This window comes from Centroberyx affinis, unplaced genomic scaffold (assembly GCF_046629955.1).
Source record: "Centroberyx affinis isolate AG114_WGS23_722 - 3 ecotype Tasmania unplaced genomic scaffold, CSIRO-AGI_Caff_v1 ptg000893l_1, whole genome shotgun sequence".
Taxonomy (NCBI): domain Eukaryota; kingdom Metazoa; phylum Chordata; class Actinopteri; order Beryciformes; family Berycidae; genus Centroberyx; species Centroberyx affinis.
This window is the reverse complement of record NW_027279481.1, coordinates 59,189-72,949: the sequence shown is the minus strand read 5'-3', so window position 1 is coordinate 72,949 and position 13,761 is coordinate 59,189. Positions and strand designations below refer to the sequence as shown.

Sequence of the window (13,761 nt, the reverse complement as noted above, 5' to 3'; positions counted from 1 at the left end):
CTAATCCTGTGCTATTGGCTGCTGCTTATTAAATGAATGGGATTTGTTAAAGAACAGCCTTGAGGGACACTGGCTCCATTGTGGGGCGGGATAAATGGCGTTACGCACCAGTCTGTGCTGACTGAGCATGGGCTTTTCGTGTCCTGTTAACTAGGGGAATAACGAAGCAACCAAAGTGTTGCAAATGAGCTTAAGTATACTGTGGTAAGAAGTCACACTGGGGATTTTGTGTACACTGACTGCTTGTTTGATAATTCACAACAGTACAGTATGGATGATAGAGTTTGAAGCGCCTACTTTCGCCTGATGTATGCAGCATCTTCACAGGAATAGGCCTTGAATGACAATATTCTATTAGAGAAAATTTACTGAGTGACAGAGCAATTGTATCCGATCCAGATGCATATTGAAATAGTTTTCAAAGCATATGTATTCAGCAAGAATATAGTAAAGTGCCCTCTTCACTTCTGTGTAAGCACAGCAGCCCTTGACACCCAGTCTCTCAGTAGGCCCAGTCAAGTGTTGTGGCACAAAATGCCACTGAACATTACAGGGAGTAGTAATATGAAAGGCAAATATTTGCCACTCTCTGAAGTGCTGCTGAGTTCACAACAGTAAGCTAAAATATACAGCCAGTGACTAAATATTCAATGAGGGATTTTCTGTATAGCAGGTAACGAACACATTTAAAATAAATGGAATAAGAGTTCATTGACATTTGGCAGTGAAAGTTGTTGATTTATACATGTAAAAGTCAATGAAACAAGGACTATTTTTCTAAAGTTAATGCACCATCAAAATTTGGGTTTCATATTCTGCAGTGGGCCTGAAAAACAAACTGAAAAGCTGTCTTAAACAGGCAGTTTTATGGCTTCATAAAAATGCTTTATTATCTTTGCAGCCACAACAAAACCTAGTGATTACTCAGCCTCTAGGAGCCCCATCAGAGACAACTGTATTTTATTTTCAGGATTGTTTGACCCAGAGCTCCCATTATGGCAGATGAGTGACTGAATCTCTTGACTGTTACTGGTAAAGGATCTACAATAGTGTTGGAGAAAAAAAAATTTGGATGTTGTTTTCATGCATATTTTCCCCTCTCGGAGCCCTTGAAAGAACAGTTGCAGGGCAAAGCAAAGTGTTTCAGTTTAACGTCAGTAACAAGGTAACGACAATGAAAGAAAGCCACTGAAACCTTACTGAATGCCTGGCTCCAAGTTTTCTGTTTCCCTGGCTACAGCGTATACCTTGTGCCTTCATATTCATAAAGCATTGTAGTGAAATAATGTGTAGTAAGAGGTGTTTCTCTAACACCTAGCTTGGAAGTTAACAGTGGGAACTCGCTGCCAGTCTCCCATACCAGCCTAATATGGTGAACATTTGTTGTTGTTGGCTAGGAAGAAAACGTGATAATATCAACTGGCTCAATGAGAGATAAAACTGCAAAGTAAAAACACATCCAACCACTCAACAGATGAAACCATCAACTGTTAGTTGGAACATTCAGGCGTTTTAATCTTCTCTGTGTTTATAGTAATCATTTTCATTTAGTTGCCTCTGTAAACCTATAAGAAAAGACCTCTACTGAGCCATATGTCACCCCATTAAAACCACAGACAGTGATTCAATGAGAAGGGATTTTTTTTTTTTTTCCTTCCCCGATGAATCCCTCTCCGTGAGTTTTTATTGTCGGGTACAGCCTTGGGGCCCCTGAGGGTGCGTAGAGTTTTATAAAGCTGCGAACAACATCACCTCTGTGTGCCACAAATTGGGAAATAGAGCAAGGGACGGATGGAGACAGAGAGCTTGGCAGGGTGCTGTCAGAAGGAATATAATCCTCTCCGTCGAGGCATTGTGCGGCTGTGCAGAATGGGAGAGGCTAACCTGGTCGGGTTATATGGGCAAACATTAGAATGGAGCATTGAGGCCCTATCAGATTATATACCAGCATTCTGCTTCCCCGCATTGACAGACTATTTCACTACTCTATCTGGCTGGCTGGCTGTCCCCTCGGAGGACAAAGAATGGAGACAAACTATATAACCATGTTGTTTTTCAAACCGGTTGCTCTGCCTCACAGCACAGTGGGCAAACACACTGTCTTTTTTTTTTTTTTTTTACGTCTAAATGAGAGGGATCGGGTACGGGAATTATTATGATGTGAAACTCCTTTTCACCAAATGGCACGACGGAAATAGGAGGCTTTATTATGCATGCAGTATGCCCTGAGAGATTTGAATAGCAGCGTCCGTGAGATATTAGTCTTGCATTTTCATTCTCCATTTGCAGCCAGCCACACCGCCGGTCTGTGACTCAGCCAGTCAGACATGCAGGCGCACGCCATTGAAAATTGGGCCGTCTGCCATCGAGGTTAACAGTGAAATGTATGAATTCAAAACGTGGTGTTTTTTTAGCTACAGAGGAGTGGCAGGGGAGAGGGCAAGTGCACCCAGCTGGGGTTTCGGGCTGCCAGATTGCTTTACTGACTCCACTCCCTCTCATTCTCCCCGGCTCTGAAGGAGAAGCAGCAGCAGTAGCAGGGGTGGTTAGCTCCCAGCGTCAGTCACAACGCATCATGCAGTTAGCAGCCCACGGTGGGTGGAAGGGTGGATGGGGCTCGATGTGTAGGGCATGTCAGAGACACCCACTGAGCTCTTCCAGGAGGGAGGACTCACGGAGAAGATAAGGAGGGGGGGAAGGAAGGTTTCTGAACGGGTGGAGGTGGGGGCTGTGAAGGAAAGAATTATCTGGTAAGGTATAAAGAGGAAATAAATGGTTGCAAGGTGTAAGGCATATGAAAGAAATATGAAGTATTCGTTTCATTTCAGGCCCAAAGCACCGCAGAGTTTGTCCTGGGAGGGGGAGGGCGGTCGGGAGGTCGTTTAAAATGGGAGGATGAGGTTCTTCTTTGTGGAGTTTTAAACAGGTCTCCAGGCAAACCCTCCAGCCCACAGCCGGCTTCGCCTATTAGTGCTGCTGTCAGAGCAGCTTCTTGATAGTAACCATAGTGGAGTAGGAACATGCAGGCAAGGCGGTATGAGATCCCCAATGTGTGTGTGTGTGTGTGTGTGCTGCTGTGTGTGCATGTGTGTGTGTCTCTCTCTCTCTCTCTCTCTCTCTCTCTCTCTCTCTCTCTCTCTCTCCCCCTCTCTCTCTCTCTCAACCTACAGTATATCTACTACAGAAATTCCACTAGAGATGAAAGACCTGAAGACTCATCTATACATCACAATAGACTTGACTGCATATTAATCATGCACATGTGTATTTTTATGGCACTGTGACATCACTTAGCGTGTGATAATACATGCTCAACGCTGCCAAGTCACAACATGAATATTTCAACATTTCAGATACATCAGTGACGCTCGCAGTGACACACTGTTCTTCTCACTGTTCTGCATACTTTAAGTCTCATATGCATATATAATATTGTTAGATAATTACAAATATTGGAATGCAGTTGAAGGGATTCTGATACGCTATTCTCATCTTATGAAACCCGGAAAATGAGAGCAATGACACTCACATTGAAGAGAAACGTCAAGAATAAAAAAGCCAAAATGGATAGAATGTGTTTGTGATGATAAGCCAGGATGGATTATTTTCCTGCCACTCTGACAGCTCAGATAATGCAATTTATTTAGGACCAATGGAGACGCCACAAGTGCCGCTCTTGTAACAATAGACCCCCAATTTCTCTGTCCGTCTCGCCGCGCGGGCCGGCTGAATTGGGTTGTATTGAGTTGCCTTCATGTTACTCCTCCCTACTCCTCTCCAGGCTAATGCGGTGTGACGCCGGGTCCACGAGGTGCTCGCTCAGAGCGCAGCGGCTGCTTTTTGCTGTCTCAGGCTTCTGGCGCTATAGCTAATTGCAAGTGTCATGCTTTTCGATAGTTTGTGTGTGCGTGTTGGAAAATGGTTGCGTGTGCGTGTTTGTGCGTATGTGTTTTCTTGTGCATGTGAGGGAGAGAGAGTGAGAGAGAGAGAGAGAGAGAGAGAGAGAGAGAACGTTTTATGCAATGTGAAGGAGGTGAAGTTGAAAATGGAAAGTTTCAATTTGCAGTGATGTACAAAAATAGACTCAAAAAGGTCCTTTCCCAAATGATCCATGTGGCGCCTGAAATGCTGCATTTTTAATACAATTTGCTCTGCCATTGTAGCTAAGAAGTGCAAGATTAAACTTCTTTTCTGGTCACATTTCCACACTTCACTCTACTTTTGGATAGCTCAGAAATGCTTACAGGGAAAGAGGGATTTTGTTTGATATAGATATTTTACACCATTTAAAACATGGCTATAATATGTGTAATATGATAATAGCACTATTTACATAATATTAACTTGGAAAAATTTAATAATTTGGCAAGGCAATCCAAAAGCACATAAGAAGTTACATTACAGAATTTGAGTTCTGATTCCAACTCTAAGTGTGCTCAGTCATAATATTACATTAATGAATTACATGTGGCATGTTTTTGAAGGCTATGCTGAACACTACCAACTGCAGTCCACACACACATGTACACCCTTTTCAACCCTGCACACACACACACACAGATACACCCAGAGAGGCATTGTATGGTGGTCAGACAGACAGAAATAACTGCTCCCTCCCCTGCAGTGCTCATCAATCCTAGTTTGTCAGAGGCTACCCTGTTGTAGCCTGATACAGTAATCACATTGCTACACCTGCTCCATCTACAGCCCTCACTGTATGATATGAACATATACCCAAAGGGTGCAAGATGGCGTATGGAGCCCTTCAACCTGGACGACCTGTGTTCAAGCCCCGTTCCGGCAAGTTTCTGGCTCGTCGATTATCCTTGAGGGCTGAATCCCTACCAGCTGTGGTTGTGCAGTTCTGTACAGTAGCTGACTCAGCACTCTGACCTCACTGTGGAGGGGGGGGGGGGCAAACAAAAACAGAATCAATAAAGTATTACATTATTATTATCCTTCTTGACAACTGACTCTGTAAGCGAGCCATTGGACTAATAGTATAGTTTTAGCAACAGCTTATGTGGCCCTTACAACCAGATGTCCAGATTCATGTCATCACTGCACACTTTGTGTCACTGTATCACTTCGGCTCTATTCTGATCTGCTAGGATGAGGTTCGTAATAGCAGTATTCAACGTAAACTGCTATCTTGCCACAGCACACACTAGTTTCCTATGAACCTCTGACCATGCTGTGAGGTTCTCCATGGTTTTGACTGGCAGTCGGTGCTGTGGGTTAAAAGGGAGAGGTGGGAGTCTGCCTGACCCTCTCCATTGTGTGTGTAACCTCATAGATTGCAGAGCTGAAGCTGTTTGGTGTAATATTCCATACTACTGACTGGTGGGTTTGTGGCTGCAACGGTGAAGGAAAAAATGTGTTTATACCTACCTACGCACACTAGGCTGTCGATTAGGCTGACTGTTGGAGCACTGACATCATCAGCACAGACCGGAGCGGAGAGGAAGCGGCTCCACCAACAAGCAAGCGTAACCTCTGTCTCTCTCCGTCTCTTGAACTCCCTCGTCTCCCTCGTTTTCCTCTCCCGCCTTCCAGCTCCCGACCCCCTCTCCCTCCTGCCCTCACGAAGCACACCTCTGTAAATCAATCGTATTGCAGTAATCTGAGATTGCATTGGGGTCCACAACGCACCAAGCTGTGCTAGAGAGAAGTGCTATCTATATTTCAGCAGAAATGGGTTTCATATTTCCCCCGGTGTGCATTCAGCTTGCCGTGGCAGTAATTGTAGCTCATCTGGAGTGAGCGAGTTGTCTGTCTAGGGAAACGGTGATCCATGGATCATGTACCTACCTTTGTGTCTGTCTGTCTGTCTACCTATCAGCCTGTCCATCTCCAGATGAGATGGAAACTTGGACTCATACACCTGGGATGATTCACCGAAGTTCAGACTTGGACCAAACACTATTTGCAATTAACCTGCGTGACGTTGGGTGTAATTTGCTACATAGGACAATAGAATGAAAGTCAGAGAGTTTATACAATCACAGGAACTTTTATTTTAAATTTAATATACTTTTCTGTCTGTGGTTTACTACAGAATTATCATAATTAACATTGCTGCACCCTCTCATCATCATCTTCCTGCAGGTTAAAGAAAACGGCCAGAATTATCAGCAAAATCTATTTGACTTAGTCATGCTGGAGATGTGGGGAATGTGTTGTTTGGCCTTGGTTTTTGCATCAATGTACTTGTAATTACACAAGGGTTGGTACATGTCAGTTATGGTTTATGTGGCCTGGAACAGTGATAGTCTGGAACCACATACACCGATGCACAGATATATTATGTATGTCTTTATTGCTCCGTAACACCACTAAATGCATGCAGTACATATTCATTGCCAGCCGTCATGCAAGTGACAATATGAATATTTCACATTTCACATTCATTGAGCTGTCATGATGATGGTGACTGCTGTTCTTTGCCCAGTTTAGCGCAGCCATCCATATGGCCATAACTGTTCTGTGTGCTCCAGTACATTTTAGGGATGTAACATTAAATTTTAAGGCTCTCGCTGTGGCCAGGTGATGGCTTATCACGCTCATAGAAGGGGAACACTTGAACAGGCTGAGGCATGATCCCTGTCTCAGCAAAGCTATTACAAGGTTCAGTAAGTCTAAGCATAGCATACAGCGGTGGTAAGTGGGTGTATGTAAGTGTGTGTGTGTGTGTGTGTGATTATGATGGGATGTAGGTGTGACTATGTATGAATGCGTGTGTGTGTGTGTGCCAGTGTTTCTGTGTCAACAAAAACTTTCTGCAAGCTTCCCTTTTTCTCGAGTTTGCTAACCACTCAGCTTCAGACTTCACACTTTACACAACGTTTCCCCTATTACAATCTTATTTTACGGTCAATTCTAAATCGCGGGTGTATATATAAATTCGTTGGGGAGTAGCATCCCAAATATGCCGTAACGCTAAGATAATCTCTCTTCCGTTGGGGCTTACAAAGAACTTAAGATGACCCCCAAGTGTGGGAAAATGTCACACAGTAGACTAGATTTCAGGAAATACTGCACAGGGCTGAAGAGATGTTGCAGTGTGTGCCTTGTGTCGAGATAGAGGACTTTGCAGTATCCATTTTGTGAGGATGCTTTTCCGTTACGCCACAACGCTCAGCCCTGAAAGCTATAAGGCTTAAATGTGGCACTTAATTTCTCTTTCTTCTCTCTTTCTCTGTATCTCTCTATCTCTGTGTATCTACCTCTGTCTCTGTGTCTCTCTCTTTACACTGAGTCTCTGTCATAAAACACACACGGACAGTCTCGCTTACTCTTTCATCCTCTCCTACTTTCTCGGACTCTCTTTCTCTCTTCCTCTTTCTGTCTCTCTCTCTGTCTCTCTCCCTGTCATGTAGCACACACAGACGCAGTCTTGGAATGGAAGAGGCGACCTATTTTAAGACCAGTGTGTAATTAATCATAAGCCAGCAGCTAGCATTAAGAGAGGAGGAAATGTATGATAGCTCCCTCTGTGTCTTTCTGTCCCTCCCTTCCTGACATTTCTCTCTCTCTCTTTCTCTCGTGCTCCATCCATCTCTCTCTCCCATACTTCTCCCACTCTACACTAAATTTTAATTTCCATCCTCTCCTCCCTGTTCCTCCCCTCTATCCCACGCACCAGCTCCCTCTTCTCTCATGCATCCTGTCCAGGCTCTCTCTCATTCTCGCTCTCGCTCTCTCGTTCTTTCTGTCTCATGCATTTTTATCTATTTTTCACTTACATATTCATTTTCAGTTTTGCACTCATGCACGCACACAAACACTCCTAACCAAGGGAACAACCAAATCATCCCAAGGAATAAACTTTAAAGTTATACGTGACTAAACCAGACATGTTACATCTCTTTTTTTCATTTCTGTTAGCCGTTAGTGTGTGACATTGAGTGCATGTGTGTTTGTCCGTTCTTGCATGTAATCTGCATGTATATACTGAAATGTGTCTGTCTACACAATCGATAACTGCTGCTCCTATTCTGTGTACTGTACATATTATCCCAGCGCTAAGTCAGCGGACTGCTGTTTGCGGACAGATGGTGAAGAACAGTCTCATTTGTGTGTAATAAGTCGTTACTAATTGTTTGCAGATTGGATCAATGTCCTATTCCGCTACAGCACACTAGCTCAGCTCTCAGTCTGTATTACCACAGACAGCATTACCACCATTCATCAGTGCGAGTGGAAGGTAGATGAGGGAGAGTCCATTTCAGCTCATTTTTAGCTCCGTGCCCTTCTTTTATGGAGAAAAATGAACTAGTGGCAGTAGCCTTACATTTTCTAAGACCCATGCAGACACATGCATGCCCACACACACACACACACACACACTCACACACAAAGTCACATATACTAGTCTACTAGTCTATTTTTCCTAGACACAGTCACAACAATTGGTGATACCATCCATGTATAAGGCTTACTACTTTTTTAACGTTCATTTCGCCCATTTTCAATGATGGCAAAGGAAGCTTGTGTACAGTATTATTTCAGATTGCAAAACAAACAAAAACTGGAGCTATGACTCGTTATCGTTGAGAATCCTAACAATCTCTATGTTCAGCCAGTCTCAGTGACCTGGGGGACGAGTGGGAGAAGTTCATCTCTGGCTCCTGAGGCCTTGTCCGCTTAGACTAAGTCAAAACATTACATATAACTCGATGACCTGGCACTCAACTGTCAGTAACACCGTGTGCATCACTGTCTTGTCCATTGGAGCAGACACATGCCCACTTGGACTGTGATTCAGAGTGCAGTGAAGTCTGCACAGCGGGGGTTTAATACCAAACTGCATGCAGCGGCAGTCAGACGTCAGACTTATATTTGGCATTAAGTGCATCTCAGGTGGATTCATGCGTGGGGTTTGCTGAGAACTCAGGCGCATCCTGAGATGTTCCTGTCTCAAACTATATTTCTTTTTGGATAAATCTTGGTATTTTGAAGGAAACCAAAATACTCCTGTGTATTAATAAACCCTTACCTAAAACAAGTTGCGGAATTTGGAATAATAATTTAGTTGATTCATAATAATTCAAATTTAATTACTTTCCTGTTTCATTCAACTGATTTTCAACTGATGAATTCCACACACATCCAATTTCTGGGTTAGAAAAAACAACTGCCTGGAATTAAAATTAAGTGTTTTTTTAAATGGAACACAAAAGCCACCTTGAAAACCCCATTCTACAAAAATGTCGATATTTGATATTTTGGATGCAACTCCAGTCCAAGTTTTAATTAAAAACTGAAAAAACACGCACACACAAAATAACACACACACACATACAGTATAGACTGCCTGGCACTGGGGCTCTGGACGAAGACTATTTGTTGTGGACAGATAGATGGATGATGGATGGATGGAGGGTAAAAGAGACACAAACAGCTCCCTTCCTCTACCTCTTTTCTCCATTTCCTCTACTCCATTACCTGACACTTTCAGACCTTACCAGGCTCTTACATCACCAGCGGCCATTCTGTGTGTGTTTTTACGTGGCCTGCACTGCTCAGCATTTGCCGATTTCACCACCTCCATCAGTACATCATTAACCTTTAAGCAATGTATGTTTTCAAATCACGTACAGCGTTGTTTTTTTTCTCCCCCTGTTGGTTTAAGAAATGAGCCTGTCTCTAATGGTTTTTCTCATTCAGTGAATCACTTTGATATGTTTTCAAAGGCAGCCTTTACATCAGCTCCCCTGCACAGTGTATCAATAGCGGGCTCTCTGCAGGGGTAGGAGCCTATCACTCTGCTTCGCAGGAAATTGAACACACACTCACATTATATCTCACCGGCACAGAATGAGTCAGGGTCGCACAAAGGAGCAGCAATAGACACACACACACATACACACACATTCCAAGGCTTTGAGGCGAACTGCACACCTTTATCTCTCTGCTCATACATCATTAAGTGAGTCTGGGTATTATTATGGAGAAGATGCAGTGTATTAGATGGCCTGACAGATTGTGTCAGAGGCTGGAATCCTATCAGGATTGGATAATAAAAAGACACTTAATCTAGCCAGTTCCCCACAGTACTTCTCTGCACACAAAATATAAAATCTTGACGCCCGCATCGCGCTCTAACCGTCCTTGTCAAATTCTCCTCCTCCCTTCGTCCCATCCTAAAATGTAAGAGCAATAATTACGACTTAATCTCCTCAGTCTCCACCATTCATCCTCCAAAACATTTCCCTTGAAGAGCCGCGGAGTTACGGCCCGACGAAGTAAAATGTGTTTATTACCTTCTCCGCGACACAGTAATGTGCCATAAAAATAGGTGTCCGCCGCTGTGCCTGCCTGGGCAATGATCAGCTAATTTATGAGGACCCTGGCTCATCAGTAGGACCCGGGTTGCGAGCGAGAGGCAGGGGAACGGCGGGAGGGAGTCGGCACATTGTCCTTCGCCTGCCGAGCATCAGTCATGATAAACAGGGGTGCGACAGACGCAACAACAGCCAATCCATCACCTTGTGGAAAGTCACACAGAGACGGGGGACAGGTGGGGCGTCGGACCTCTACGTACTGTCTGCCGACTCTTCCTCTGTCTCTGTCACAGACTGGAGCAGGGGGGAAGAGAAGCGAGGAGGATGGGCTTGGCAAGGAGAGGGGCATAATGAGAGGGGAATAACGCTGGCTCATTGCCTGTCATAGTTTGTCAACGTTTGAGGCACTTCCCCCCCCCCATACACATAATGGTCCTCTTTGGAAAATGAATTATATATATACATTTGTACACCCACTCCTATCAATTAACCCCCTTCTCTCCTCTCTCTCTCTCTCTCTCTCTCTCTCTCTCTCTCTCTCTCTCTCTCTTTCCAGTGGAGAATAACCCATGCCAGACCAACCCCTGTCTCCACGGAGGGAGCTGCCTGCAGGAGGGTGACGGCTACAGCTGCTACTGCCCTCAGGGCTTCTCTGGAGAGAGCTGCGAGATTGGTGAGTCACCGCCGGGCCAAGGTCAAACAGGGAGACCCGGGAGGTCAGCAGCTGCAGACAGACGCAGTGTCACTGTGGCATAAGGGAAAGAGAGAGAGGCATATGTTTGGAGAACGCTTACCAGATGTACCGTACAATGAAATCTAGAGGAAAGGACCGGTTGTTTCCTTATTTTTAGTCGGGCTCTGGATCCAATCTCAGCGCACTCAAAGCCAAGAGGACCTTACCTATCAGGTCCAGTAGTTTTGCTGTGGCCAGGATCAAGCTCCCTGACTGTGAAAGTGAATGGGGAATATCCATAGTATGCTGTAAACCATCCAGTTGTGACACACTACTGAATTTGCACTGTGCTCAATTCTGTGTGTGTGTGTGTGTGTGTGTGTGTGTGTGTGTGTGTGTGTGTGTGTGTGTGTGTGCGTGTGTGCGTGTGTGTGCGTGTGTGTGCGTGTGTGTGCGTGTGTGTGTGTTCACTTTCTGCCCCAGGAGTGGTAGGCAGCTCATCTTTCCACTCAGCTGTGTGATGGGAGAATGTGTCTGTCAGAAATGGGCTGTGCACTGCTGTAGGTGTGTGTGTGTGTGTGTGAGACACACAAGGACACTTGGGCCACAGAGGAGCTATGAGCTCAGTGAGGGGTGGAGTTGCTGATTAAAGGGTTAGAGCAGTGACACATGCTGCTGCTGATCGGGAAAAACAGGGAAATAAAGAAAAGACGAAGCAGAACTCTGAAGACCAGTTGGCATTGACAGAAGACATCAAAGTGACTTTCTTACTTTGAATGAGAACTGTAGAAAACAAAATCAACTACATGAACCTCACAGGGTTCAATGTAGCTTCAACACATCAGAGTTTGTACAAAGTGCTTGTTGACAGTGCAGAGTCGGGCCTCCACATTGATTCTGGGCACTGGCCAGCGCACTGTGGTTTGAACCAGAGTAAATATTAGATTAAGTAGCTGCACTGTTGTGTAGGGAGGGCAGTTCTGGCTTTCGAACCCTGGCCTTGCCTTTTTGGCTTTCAAACCCACGTTTTTGTTTTTGGCATTTTACTTTTTTTCCACAGCGAACTGAGTTTGCTGTATTAAAGGCCTTGGAGTAAAACTAAGGTCATGCTTGTGTTTCTTGTTAAATATGTGATGATTTATCTCACTTTAAGGATGAACTGTAAACAGTTATTTCATGAGATGCGCCATTGGTATTCCTGTTCCTCAACCTCAGGAATCAGAAAAGGCCGCAGAGCACATTGAGGCATCTTTTGTTGGTCCTATCTCTCAGTCTCAGTGCATTACATATTCATGTATAACAAGGCATGGGCCGACCTGGGGTTTTTACGGGGGTCATTGCTTATGGAAAGAGGTCATAGATCAGGGGTTGAGGGTCAAGAGAGGCATATTGTCCTGGGTCTCATTATCAATAACCTATACTGCTCATACCCAGACGTACATATTATGCAACATTTAAGTGTGTGTGTCTGTGTGTGTGTGTGTGTGTGTGTGTGTGTGTGTGTTTGTGTGTGTGTGGCACACTAATGATATTGGAGATCAATCAGCATTCTACAGCTGCATCGATAATTCGTGACAAATGCATGTTAACCGCATGAATTAGACATCGTTTGTCATGATCCGCTGGAATATATTTGGTTTGGGTGTTTCAGTCACACAAAACTTTATGCTTTTTAGAAGCAACTGGAAAGAATTAGAACATTTTAATGGCAGAAAAGCACATTTCACAAACCATTTGTTATTGTTGACTGATCAGTACTGTGCTTCCTATCTCCCTTCAGGAATTTAATTGCATTTCCTGGTGTTACTGAAGTGTTGTAATCTAGATTATGCCTCTGGGCAGCTGCATATCAGTTGCTTGTGATATTAATTACAGCCTAGGGCAAAGAGGTTAATTGCTTATAACAGCAAACCCTTGACCACACTTATACCGACTTAAAACTTTGGCTCCAGTGCTATTATAGAGGAATGGGAGAGAATGAAGGTAATAAAGGAAAAAAACAAGAAGTTTATATTATGTTCTGTGTAACACAATTCCCATTCCCTCCCACTTCACATCTGCAGCTCTCATTTTCCTCGTTTGTTTTTTTACAGTCCTGAATGCTTGGCCAATTTACTGTAGGCCTCGTTCCTTCTCCTGCGATGCCGAATGAGTTTGTTATAATAAATGAACCATTAGCGCACAGTGGATATAGCCACCACAGCTCCATTATTGCCAGAGCGGCACATAAACCTGCTTCTGCTCTCCATGTGAAATGATTATTTAGGCAAAATAGGGCAGTGGCACCACAGCTGCAGCACACCTTAGAGGCACTCCCCAGGACTTGGCTTGTAGCTGCAATTATTTGGGAAGAAGCGTTTAGGAGAGTTGCATTATGGATGGCCTGTGTTTCTACTGTGGGTCGGTCTTTAACATTTATGAGGGTGAGAGAGAGAGAGAGAGAGGCTGGTGTGGACACCTGAATGTAAGCACTCAAGCTCCACTGGATCCCCGTCTTTAGAAAGTCCTCCTTCTCATCTCTATTCCAAAGTGTTTAGGTTGTCTGTGATTGGTTCGAGGCTGTCAGCAAACACACAGAGACAGGAGTGGCTGCAAACACTGTATTTTTAGTCATTTCGATTCAAGAACCTACAGAAAGAGCAATGAGCTCACTGGTTTTGACTGATTCATTTGTTTTAAGATACATCCTTGTTTTCCATTTATATTGTGTGTCTGTCTTTTTCCTTTGCGGGTTCTAAAAGTGAAATCTCATTCCCTTGACAGCAGCTGCTATTTCTGTTCTGTTCAAATGCGGTTTGTTTT

The 13,761-nt window shown here is 44.2% G+C and overlaps 1 protein-coding gene across 1 annotated transcript in view; it reads left to right on the top strand.

The window, feature by feature from the left end:
• Window positions 1-13,761, top strand: part of ncanb (neurocan b) — a 132,834-nt gene that overhangs the window by 78,300 nt on the left and 40,773 nt on the right. The window contains exon 11 of the mRNA XM_071521499.1: window positions 10,843-10,959. Coding sequence (XP_071377600.1) covers window positions 10,843-10,959 — 117 coding nt within the window. The remainder of the gene's footprint in view (window positions 1-10,842; window positions 10,960-13,761) is intronic.